Source organism: Pan paniscus, chromosome 15 (assembly GCF_029289425.2).
Source record: "Pan paniscus chromosome 15, NHGRI_mPanPan1-v2.0_pri, whole genome shotgun sequence".
Lineage (NCBI taxonomy): Eukaryota > Metazoa > Chordata > Mammalia > Primates > Hominidae > Pan > Pan paniscus.
The window spans coordinates 89,147,884-89,159,348 of NC_073264.2; the positions used below are offsets into that span (position 1 = coordinate 89,147,884).

Sequence of the window (11,465 nt, forward strand, 5' to 3'; positions counted from 1 at the left end):
GGTTTCAGGAGTTTTAGTTACCTGTTTAAGAGTGAAATATGATACATTTTCCCATATGATTTACTCTGCTAGTAGAATTCTTGTGACTTGTGATGGCAGGTCTTTTTGTGCTCAGGATTCATCAACAGTTGGGAGGGAGTGATTCTGGTGCCCTGAATAGTGTTTCTAGAAAGCTTTCTGTGAAGGTATTCACCATGTAAATAATCTCAGCCACCAGTAGGCCTCAGCAGCAAAGGGATATAGACAAAGTATTTCTCTACTCCAGTATGGAGAGAAGGATGGAACCTTTACTCTTATGTGAATCTATGACATCATAGCTTTAAAAAGACACTAACCTCTTAAACCATCAGATATAAAGGTGGAAATTAATGATTCCAAGATTTTACCCAGAATGAGAACATTCTGTCCTCTCATTTATAAAAGTATAAGAAAAATAAAGTGAGTTAGTCTACAAAGGAAATAAAAAGATAAACAGAAGTAGGATTGTCTAATTATATGCTAAGGCTTAACAAACTGCTACATTTTAAAATTTTAAAACTTTATTGTATTTCTATTATAGTATTTCTTTGGATAATAAGGTGATTTTTGAAAGTGCCGTACACCTAGATTGCATATGAAATTAGAAATTTGAAATCATATAACCATACAGTTGATCACACATGCAAAAGTATTTACCAATCACAGACAAATAACAGAATTTTTTATCTTTAGCTGCTGAAATGACTTTTTAACTTGAGTTTTGTGTTCTTGGGTTATATCCATTGAGAAATATAATTCACTCTAATCTAACATGCCTCAGGTAATTCTTATTTGATATAAGTAAAATGTCTTGACTTGATTTTATTTACTGAAGTCAATAAGATAATTTTCCCATTTTAAACACCTTCACTGTAACTTAATGCATTTTCAATATCTTCAATACATGAAACAAAAAGGGATTATTTCAAAATCCTGATTGTAATGAAGTCATACATCTTAAACATCTAAACAATTTTAATTCATCTTTCATTACAGAAGGAAAGGAATTTTAAAAGGAAATACCAATCTTTGTGCAAACAAAGCCTTGTATATTCATGTTTGCACCAATCTACTGTGAGATTTATGAAGAAAAACAAATTGCGGACAACTCTCTATGTACACTTACAAATGCCTCAGTTGATCCTTGTGGGCTGTTTGTCAGCGTTCTGTGATAATGAACACATGGACTTCTGTTTATTAAATTCAGTTGACCCCTTTAGCCAATTGCCAGGAGCCTGGATTTTTACTTCCAACTGCTGATATCTGTGTAAAAATTGATCTACATCCACCCTTTAAAAGCATTGATGAATTAATTAGAACTTTAGACAACAAAGAAAAATTGAAAAAGAATTCTCAGTAAAAGCGAATTCGATGTTCAAAACAAACTACAAAGAGACAAGACTTTTCTGTTTACTTTCTAAGAACTAATATAATTGCTACCTTAAAAAGGAAAAAATGAACAGCACATGTATTGAAGAACAGCATGACCTGGATCACTATTTGTTTCCCATTGTTTACATCTTTGTGATTATAGTCAGCATTCCAGCCAATATTGGATCTCTGTGTGTGTCTTTCCTGCAAGCAAAGAAGGAAAGTGAACTAGGAATTTACCTCTTCAGTTTGTCACTATCAGATTTACTCTATGCATTAACTCTCCCTTTATGGATTGATTATACTTGGAATAAAGACAACTGGACTTTCTCTCCTGCCTTGTGCAAAGGGAGTGCTTTTCTCATGTACATGAATTTTTACAGCAGCACAGCATTCCTCACCTGCATTGCCGTTGATCGGTATTTGGCTGTTGTCTACCCTTTGAAGTTTTTTTTCCTAAGGACAAGAAGATTTGCACTCATGGTCAGCCTGTCCATCTGGATATTGGAAACCATCTTCAATGCTGTCATGTTGTGGGAAGATGAAACAGTTGTTGAATATTGCGATGCCGAAAAGTCTAATTTTACTTTATGCTATGACAAATACCCTTTAGAGAAATGGCAAATCAACCTCAACTTGTTCAGGACGTGTACAGGCTATGCAATACCTTTGGTCACCATCCTGATCTGCAACCGGAAAGTCTACCAAGCTGTGCGGCACAATAAAGCCACGGAAAACAAGGAAAAGAGGAGAATCATAAAACTACTTGTCAGCATCACAGTTACTTTTGTCTTATGCTTTACTCCCTTTCATGTGATGTTGCTGATTCGCTGCATTTTAGAGCATGCTGTGAACTTCGAAGACCACAGCAAGTCTGGGAAGCGAACTTACACAATGTATAGAATCATGGTTGCATTAACAAGTTTAAATTGTGTTGCTGATCCAATTCTGTACTGTTTTGTAACCGAAACAGGAAGATATGATATGTGGAATATATTAAAATTCTGCACTGGGAGGTGTAATACATCACAAAGACAAAGAAAACGCATACCTTCTGTGTCTACAAAAGATACTATGGAATTAGAGGTCCTTGAGTAGAACCAAGGATGTTTTGAAGGGAAGGGAAGTTTAAGTTATGCATTATTATATCATCAAGATTACATTTTGAAAAGGAAATCTAGCATGTGAGGGGACTAAGTGTTCTCAGAGTGATGTTTTAATCCAGTCCAATAAAAATATCTTAAAACTGCATTGTACAGCTCCCTCCCTGCGTTTTATTAAATGATGTATATTAAACAAAGATCAATATTTTCTTAATGACTCAGGGTCTTTATTGTTAATGCCAATTGTTTTTGTATCTGTGCTATAATCCCTTAGAGTCAGTAAAGTATGTAGGACTGTTTCTTCCTTTGTGTCTGGGTTTATGATTTTTCTCACTCTTTCTTTGGACTCCAGGGTGTCAGCCATCAGTTCTCCTAATTTTGTGTACCGGTCTCCAACAACCCCAGCTACTGAATACTGCTTCTAATCTCCTCATTCATTAACAAATCTTTATTTTTTTATCTTGTATAAAATAACTGCTTTATTGACACAAAATTTACATAACTTAAAATTCAACTTTGTATTGTGTACAATTCAGTGATTTTTTGTATATTCACAGAGCTGTGCAACCATCACCACACTCAAAAAATTTTCATCACCCACCAAAGAAATCTTATACTCTTAGCAGTCGCTCCCTGCTCTCCCGTCCATGCCAGTTATTAATTTACTTTCTGTCTCTAAGGATTTTCATTATTCTGAACATTTCATATAAATAGAATTATACAATATGTGGCCTACTGTGACGTATTTCACTTAGTATAATGGTTTCAAGTTTTATCCATGTGTAGAATGTATCAGCACTTCATTTCTTTTTATGGCCTGATAGTATTCTGTTGCATGGTTATACTCCATTTTGTTTATCTAATCACTTGGCTTCATTAACAAATATTTATTGAATCCATTCCATAAACTAGGTTTTGAGTTAAGCACTGGGGCTATGAAAGAAATGGTCTCATGAAGCCTCACAAAGTTTACATTAGTTCAAAAGCCTAGTCACCGAGCTTGAAAGATTTCTATATAAAGGAAAAGGAAATAGGGTCTGAGTTTTATTTTGATCTCTTTTTAATTTATAACTGGGTATAACATAGCTGAAATTACCAGAAGTTTAATGCATAGACAAATAAATAGTTCTATTATATCTTTCTTTTTGGACTTAGAATCTTAGAATATTTTGAGAGTTCTTTTTTTTTTTTTTTGAGTCAGAGTCTTGCTCTGTAATCCAGGCTAGAGTGCAGTGGTGCGATCTCCACTCACTGCAGCCTCCACCTCCCAGGTTCAAGCAATTCTTCTGCCTCAGCCTCCCAAGTAGCTGGGATTACAGGCACCCACCACCATGCCCAGCTAATTTTTGTATTTTTAGTAGAGACGGGGTTTCACCATGTTGCACAGGCTGCTCTCGATCAAACTCCTGACCTCAAGTGATCATCCCACCTAGGCCTCCCAAAGTGCTGAGATGACAGGCGTGAGCCACCATGCCTGGCAAAGAGAGTCTTGATACAACATATTCTTTTGAATCCTCATTGTGGAAATTGCCTCGTTGTAAATAGGCACTCAGTAAACATTTTCCTCACCAAAATATTTTTAAGGATTTTTCTACCCTTCTCCTTTTCTCTTTGCTTTCCTTTTCTTGCCTGTTCTTTCCACTCCCCCCAAAATGATCAGATAGCAAATGTCTTGATAACATGAGGTGCCCTCACATTAAAAAACAAAATATTGAGCCAGGCGCGGTGGCTCACGCCTGTAATCCCAGCACTTTGGGAGGCTGAGGTGGGCAGATCGCCTTAGATCAGGAGTTGGAGACCAGGCTGACCAATATGATGAAACCCTGTCTCTACTAAAAATTCAAAAATGTGCCAGACCTGGCCTGGTGGCATGTGCCTGTAATCCCAGCTACTTGGGAGGCTGAGTCATAAGCCTGCAATGGGAAAATGGATCGAATCTGGGGTGAGGGGGAAGTGATGTGGGGGTTAAGGTACCTCTTTTCTCTTCCAAAGATGCTGTTCTTACTGCATCACTTGTGGCTGGCCAGGAAAAGCCATGCAGGAGTTTTGTTTGTGGCCACTAGGTGACGATCGTGTTCTGTACGGGACCTCTTATTAATAGTTCACCACTAGCTGCCACTCCAGAAGAGCGGAGGAACCCAGGATAATATTTTGTCAACCAAGAAACAAGAAATCCCTCCCAGGAACTGGAAATGAATGGGGAAAATGCTGAAATCTCATTTGCACTATTCATTTCTCTTCTCTCTGGAAAGCTCGGCAATCATCAGGTCATTTCATTTGGCTTAAATTCCATGTGTCTTTCCAAACTTTTAAAAGCTGGTGAAAATTGTTCCACCCATATGTAAAAGAACATAGGCTAAGTTGTCTAATTCTTGCAGGAATGTGGATATAGCATTAAAAATATGTCTTTGTATACTTATCTTACCCATGTAAGAAAAGAGTGGCCAACTTTCATATAAATAGAAAGAGAACATTTAAGCTATATGCAGTTTGCATTTTTGTCTACTATTATGAAATTATTATCTATGAAATTCAAGCTGTAACTCAACATATGTAGAATTTTAATTTCTAATTTATTGTTAGATCTCAGCACTTAAAAAATTACATCTTGTATTTGAATTGTTAAATCTGTTCCCTGCAAAGAACAGTAATACAATCATGTTCTAATTTACTAGCATTTGCATATCTTAGAAATATAATGGCCTGTAATTTACTTTTCTTTTGCCTATAATTTTCTGAAGCTCTTTATGACGCACCGGTGCATTTTTATTTAAAAAATAGGTTGTGACTCCTCAAATAATGTTACAATTCGATGTTCAAAAAGCAATCCAGGTACATAGCCATAAAGGGATGAGCTAGAGAGGTCTCCATATTATCATTCAATGTGAGCTCTAGAATAAAAATATAAATTTCTTTATCTAGGAAATGTGTGTTCATTGAACTTCAAATCTAACACAAGCAAGAAACCTTACCCTGCAATGACTTGATTTGCCAATACTGTTAAAAATATTAACTTCAGTTCTCAGCATTTCATTGAAAGCTGTTAGATATTTGCTTGGGCTTGTAAGCATCCTTCTAAAAGAATTATTTTCAGAATTACTCTAGAATTTCTGGTATTGCCTCCAAGACTGTTGACACTAACAAAAAATTTAACTTGGAAACCTCGATTGAAAATTTAGAAACAATTCTTGTTCTGATCCCCAGAAAGGACAATTTTAAGGGTATTCTCACTGGTAATCACAATTGTTTGTTGGATAAATAAATAATAAGTTAATTAATCAAACAAACTAAAAATGCTGCAATTTTACAGTTTGTCCTAACCTCAGGATTCAGTTCCTAAAACCTTTAGGGCTATTTGTATTCCTGGTTGAAAAATTTTAAGATTATATGGGAAAGTAAGGTTAAAGAGAAAGAGTCTCCCTTTAGGAAAGCTGTTATTAATAATTTTTACATTTGCTGAACTAAAATAGTAGGAACAAACATTAGCAAATGACATTTTATTCATCTTAAATTAGTAGTAACAAGAATTGTCATGTTAATTTCCAGCTATCATTCCTTGCTCATGAGAAATGTTTTTAGGATATCCCTTCCTTAAATTTTTAGTAAGCTGTTCATCAGTTGACTTACTTTTGTTGCAGACTACACAGTGGCATGAATCTCTGTTCATGGAATCAGTGCTGCGAGAAAACATTGTTACATTTTCTTTATCAGCTTGATTGTAAATCCCAGCCCACATACCACCAAGCTATAGGAAATTCCATCTCAGGCATTATGGGATTGTCTTCCCCTTTTTGGTTTACACCAGAATCGGGAGGTTTACATGATGCTAAGAAAATGAAAGGGGTCTTTGATTTATAGTCACCAGTGATGGTAATATTGCCTAACCTTTTAGTGGTTGCTTGATTCCTTTACGGCCCCCCTGAATCTCTTGGGGCACAGGGCAGGACCTGATAGGAGCCAGTTAATGGCCCAGATTCTTGTGCATCAGGTAGAGTTTCCTTCAAAATGTCGTATATCCTCATGCGAACTAAAAATAAAATCCTAAAATTCTAAGCCCCCCAACTGACTGAAAAGACCCCTCTTGGCCGGGAGACCCCAGAGAAACCTTAAAAACTGAGTTCCTAGCCATGACAGAATGGAAGCTTGTACACACTTCATTGCACCCACTCTGTTTTACAACTTAGACACAACAACTGACCAGTGTTAATGTTAAAATGGAGATCATAAGACTGACAAAATGGACTCTTTATGGCTATAAGATACTAAATTGTAAACAAGACCTAAGGTCACGCCAAGCAAGACTTAAGTCACGTACCCCCGTACTTAAAGAATAAACTATGTTCCACCTGCCACAAGATTTTTCTTTTTCTCTAGCATCTAAACAAGCACTGGCCTCGAGATAAGAAATATTGAAACAATTACAGCTCACCAATTGCCAGATGCAGCCTGATTTCACCCCTCTGTTCCACAAGCCATCACTACAGCTCTGATGTGACAAGAGGTTGATTTTGGTAACTTTCTCTTGATGAAAGACCACCAACCATGGACTGGTTCTGGCTGGTTTACAGAGGCTGCACACTTGAATGCCTCTGTGTCTCTGCTTCACCTTTTGACATACAAGGCCTAATTGTAATGCATTTATATGTTAAGTCTCCACACAAAAGTGAACATGCAACATGCATGTTTATTCAGTGCACATGCGTTAGGACACCCTTCATGAATATTTATAGCTACTCTTATAACCTGCTAAATATGTATACTTGGCTAACCTGTTCAGCATAAATCCCTGTTCCATCCTCCCCTCCCTCAATGTACCTGCCTTCTGGCTTCTACCAGAGGCTACGTTTCCCAGCCTGTCAAAATGACCACTCTGCAGGCTGTAACCCTTTATGAGAAATCAACTCTCCATTCTAAATGTAACATCTCATAATGTTTCAGCTGACACTTCAGAGCTGCCTCTTTTTAGGAATGCCTGACATCCAGACCTACATGGTTCTTGGCTTTAGCAATGGAGCATGTAGTACCTAAATAAGTCAATCAAAGCCACAATGATTGGTTCAGTGGTGGGCATGTGACCGAACTTGCTTAGATTCTGGGACAAAGACTCTTTCTTTTAATCTGGATGTGGTGGTATGTGAATGAGATGCCTGGAATCCTTGTGGCCATTTTGTTAACATGAAATAGCCAATGCATGGGAAAAAGGAGAGCTCAGGGAATCACACAACACTGGAGCTGTGTCCTAAAGATACGGAGAGTCTTGAATATTGCAGGTACATGAACCAAATACACTTCCTTATTATTTTAATGTGAATCTGGTATTTTTGTTCTTTGAATCCTGAAGGATCCTAATGGAATTTGGAACATGGAAGTGAGGGTGATGTTACAGACTCCAGACTGTTGAACAGGCAGAGCTGAAGAGCTACAGTGGAGAAGGCAATGCCAAGATAGAGCTAGCTTGTGATGTTAGCAACCCATGTTAAGTGGTAGCAAAATCTCTGGTTAAGCTATTTCCTGCTATATCCCGAGACTCAGATAATGTCCACCAAGGGTCTGGAATCAAGACTTTGGAAGGAAAAATTCAAAATGTTGGTGTTTTTTGGCTTCCTCTCATAGCTTTCAATAAACTGCCACAAAAGACAGATAAAATAATACAATTTTTTGAGAGCTTTTCTGTTAAATTTTTCAAATCCAGAAAACACTGCTGCCCTGTGGGGCCTACACACAGAAACAGTGTGTTTTATGCTTCAGGAAAAGGGTAAATTTTAGCTAGAAAAAGCAAGTCAGCATTGTTTGTGAGTCACTAGTGAGTGGAGTCTCAAAAGCCAGACATTATGGGGAAATAAAAGAACTTTTTAAACCTCTTAGGCTCCCATCTCATATCAAGAAGTAGGCCTGGCTGACTTAAAATTGGAGTTTTCTCTATGCCAGGGGGTAGTGAGAACCAATCATCATGTAAACGAAGCTTCTATTATTCAGGGAAATGAAAAAGCCTGGGCTCCTGACCGCAGTGGTCTAAGGGGAGGAGGCAAAGAAGAGTTAAAATGAGGATGTCGGAGACAAATGTTGATCCTCATGGCCTGAGATCAATAGAATTTCCAGAGTTGCCAGGATGGTCAATGCCAATAGTCTGCTTTTCCTGAAGATAGCTGCAAGCCTCTGGGGAAAACCCCATATTCAGCCTTATGCATGCACTTTACTGTGGTACAAAAATAGAGACTGGCATACAGTTGTGCAGGTTGAGTGTTGCACAAGAAATCCATGTCTAAGAGGGCACCATTCATTTAACAGACATTGAAGATTTGCACATTTATTATGTCCATTTTAAAGCATATGGCAACAAGATGCTTGCTCTAATAAAAGCAGCACGACAACTTTCCAACAACTGGAAGGAAGGTATCATAAGGAAGACACATCTTACTTTTACAGAATGCCCCATGAGCAGCATAGCCCTGCCTCTGCCCTGCTACCATAAGGTCACGTAAGCCTCTCCAACCCCGGAACCACCATGGGAGGAGCTAAGGTAAGTGGAGTATATCTGAAAGACTGAATGTTTAGCCCAGAGTAGCTGAGCTAACCTAAAAAGACAGTTTAAGCAAGAAAACGTGGTGATATCATTAATTCGCAAGTAAAATAATTTTTTGCACTGATACCCAGTAGGTTGGTAAATCAGAAAGAAGAATAAGAATAAGGAGTAGAAGAAGAAGAAGAAGAAACAGTCAGAGAAAATAAGCTACTGTTTTAGGTGCACATGCAGTTGAGTTGTTGTGTGACCACTGTCTCTCAGATGTCCCAGCTTTGACAGGAGGTGGCCTCCCTGGAAAAGAGAAGAAAACATAACTTTTAAGAAAGGATGAGTTCATGTCCTTTGCAGGGACATAGATGAAGCTGGAAACCATCATTCTCGGCAAACTAACACAAGAACAGAAAACCAAACACCACATGTTCTCACCCATAAGTGGGAGTTGAACAATGAGAACACATGGACACAGGGAGGGGAACATTACATACCGGGGCCTGTCGGGGGTTGGAGGGCTAGTGGAGGGATAGCATTAGGAGAAATACCTAATGTAGATGACGGGTTGATGGTGCAGCAAACCACCATGGCACATGTATACCTCTGTAACAAACCTGCACGTTCTGCACATGTACCCCAGAACTTAAAATATAATAATAATTTAAAAAATGATACTATCCACCTATGATCTAGAATCCAGGTTGAATATAGGTCCAATCACCTAGTGCAATGGTTCTCAAACTTTAATGTTTATAAGAATTAACTAGGAATCTTAGTTTAAAAGATTCTTATTCAATACATCTGAAGTGGGGCCTGAGATTCTAAATTTCTAAGAAATTCTCAGGTAATGCCAGTGCTGCTGGGCCCTGGGTGTGGGTGTGGAGTTACATAATTTTAGAGTCTAGAGAAGAGGTTCTCAAACTTTAGTATGGATGAGAATCACGTGGAGAGCTTGTTAAGACAGAGCGCTCAGACTGTAGTCTACTCTTGTGTCATCACTGAGTCTTGGCCAATCAAAGGTGACCAACTGTTCAAACTGTGTTCAAATGATGCAAACATCAAGTAGCAACCCATCTGGTTGTTTCTGTACCTCACACCATTTTCTGTATGTCACTTTCTTTCTTCTATCTATAAATCTTCCACCATTTGGCTGTGCTGGAGTCCCTGAGCCTACTCTGGCTCAGGAGGCTGCTCCATTTGCAAATTGTTCTTTGCTCAATCCCTCATCCCCAGAGATTCTGATTCAGCAGGCCTAGGGTGGGGCCTGAGAATTTGTGTTTTTGACAAGTTCCCTGATAACACTGATGTGAGTGGGACACACTTTGAGAACTACTGCTCTCAAATAGAGTGCAGCCCTTTCCTAAGTACCTCCTATTAATTGCCATCTACCAGAAAAAAGGTACAGTCCCACCCAGTGAAGAGATGGATCCCTCCCACTCCCAAGTTCAGGCCCAACCTGATGTTTGCTGAGACAGAAATTCTCAAGCTAAGGTCTAGGCTCAAAGACTGCAGCTAATCAGGTTTCTGGCTGTGGTCTCTAACCTGCAGAATTGAGAAGAAGCAAACTGAAAGCAGCCAGCTTTTTAAGGGATCTATGTGATCTTTCACCCCTGTCTGATCTCATCACCCAGTGGTGCAGGCCACATTTGGTTCTTATGCCATGCCTTGGCCAATGGTGTTCATATCCATCTCTTCCTCCAAGTTAAAAGCTATTTAAGAACAGAAATCATGTTTAATTCACGTCTTAATTCCCTCTGAGCCTATCCTCAGCTCCCTTCCTAGAAACTAGCAGAGTTTTACATATTCTAGATGTAACAGGAATCCTATTTAGAAGACATTAAGTTGTTACATTTTCCATTCCCATATAAGTGATTGTTCTCCCAAAGGCTTTCCATCATTAAAGCCCAGTTTATTGCCCAGGAAAAAGGAGGAAAATATCAAAATGCCACAGTGCATGAAGGAAGATATTACTTGGTGATGCCCTACTGGACAGTGTTAAATCAAGTTTAGCTTAAAGCTGCCTCCTTGTGTATTTCAAGTTCAGCCTAAAGGTTTCTGTGTACATCATGAACTATAACCTAAATGGAGTTGCACTCAGACTGTAGTCTACTCTTGTGTCATCACTGAGTCTTGTCCAATCAAAGGTGACCAACTGTTCAAACTGTGTTCAAATGATGCAAACATCAAGTAGCAACCCATCTGGTTGTTTCTGTACCTCACACCAGTTTCTGTATGTCACTTTCTTTCTTCTATCTATAAATCTTCCACCATGTGTCTGCACTGGAGTCCCTGAGCCCACTGTGGCTCAGGAGGCTGCTCAATTTGCAAATTGTTCTTTGCTCAATTAAACTCTGTTAAATTTAATTTGGCTAAAGTTTTTCTTTTAACAACAAAAAGATGAAGTAGATATACCTTCTGATTCTACGAAGAATCCATGAGGTACAGAAAGCGAGAGCAAG

General features: G+C 38.4%; 1 protein-coding gene across 1 annotated transcript; it reads left to right on the forward strand.

The window, feature by feature from the left end:
- Positions 1-1,473: 1,473 nt before the first annotated feature.
- Positions 1,474-5,413, forward strand: GPR65 (G protein-coupled receptor 65). The gene has a single exon (XM_055097923.2). The coding sequence runs from the start codon at positions 1,474-1,476 to the stop codon at positions 2,485-2,487; it is 1,014 nt and encodes a 337-aa protein (XP_054953898.1). The 3' UTR covers positions 2,488-5,413.
- The last annotated feature ends 6,052 nt before the right edge of the window (positions 5,414-11,465 follow it).

Coding starts and splice junctions, on each gene's coding strand:
- GPR65 (XM_055097923.2), top strand. CDS start 1,474: ATGAACAGCACATGTATTGAAGAACAGCATGACCTGGATCACTATTTG.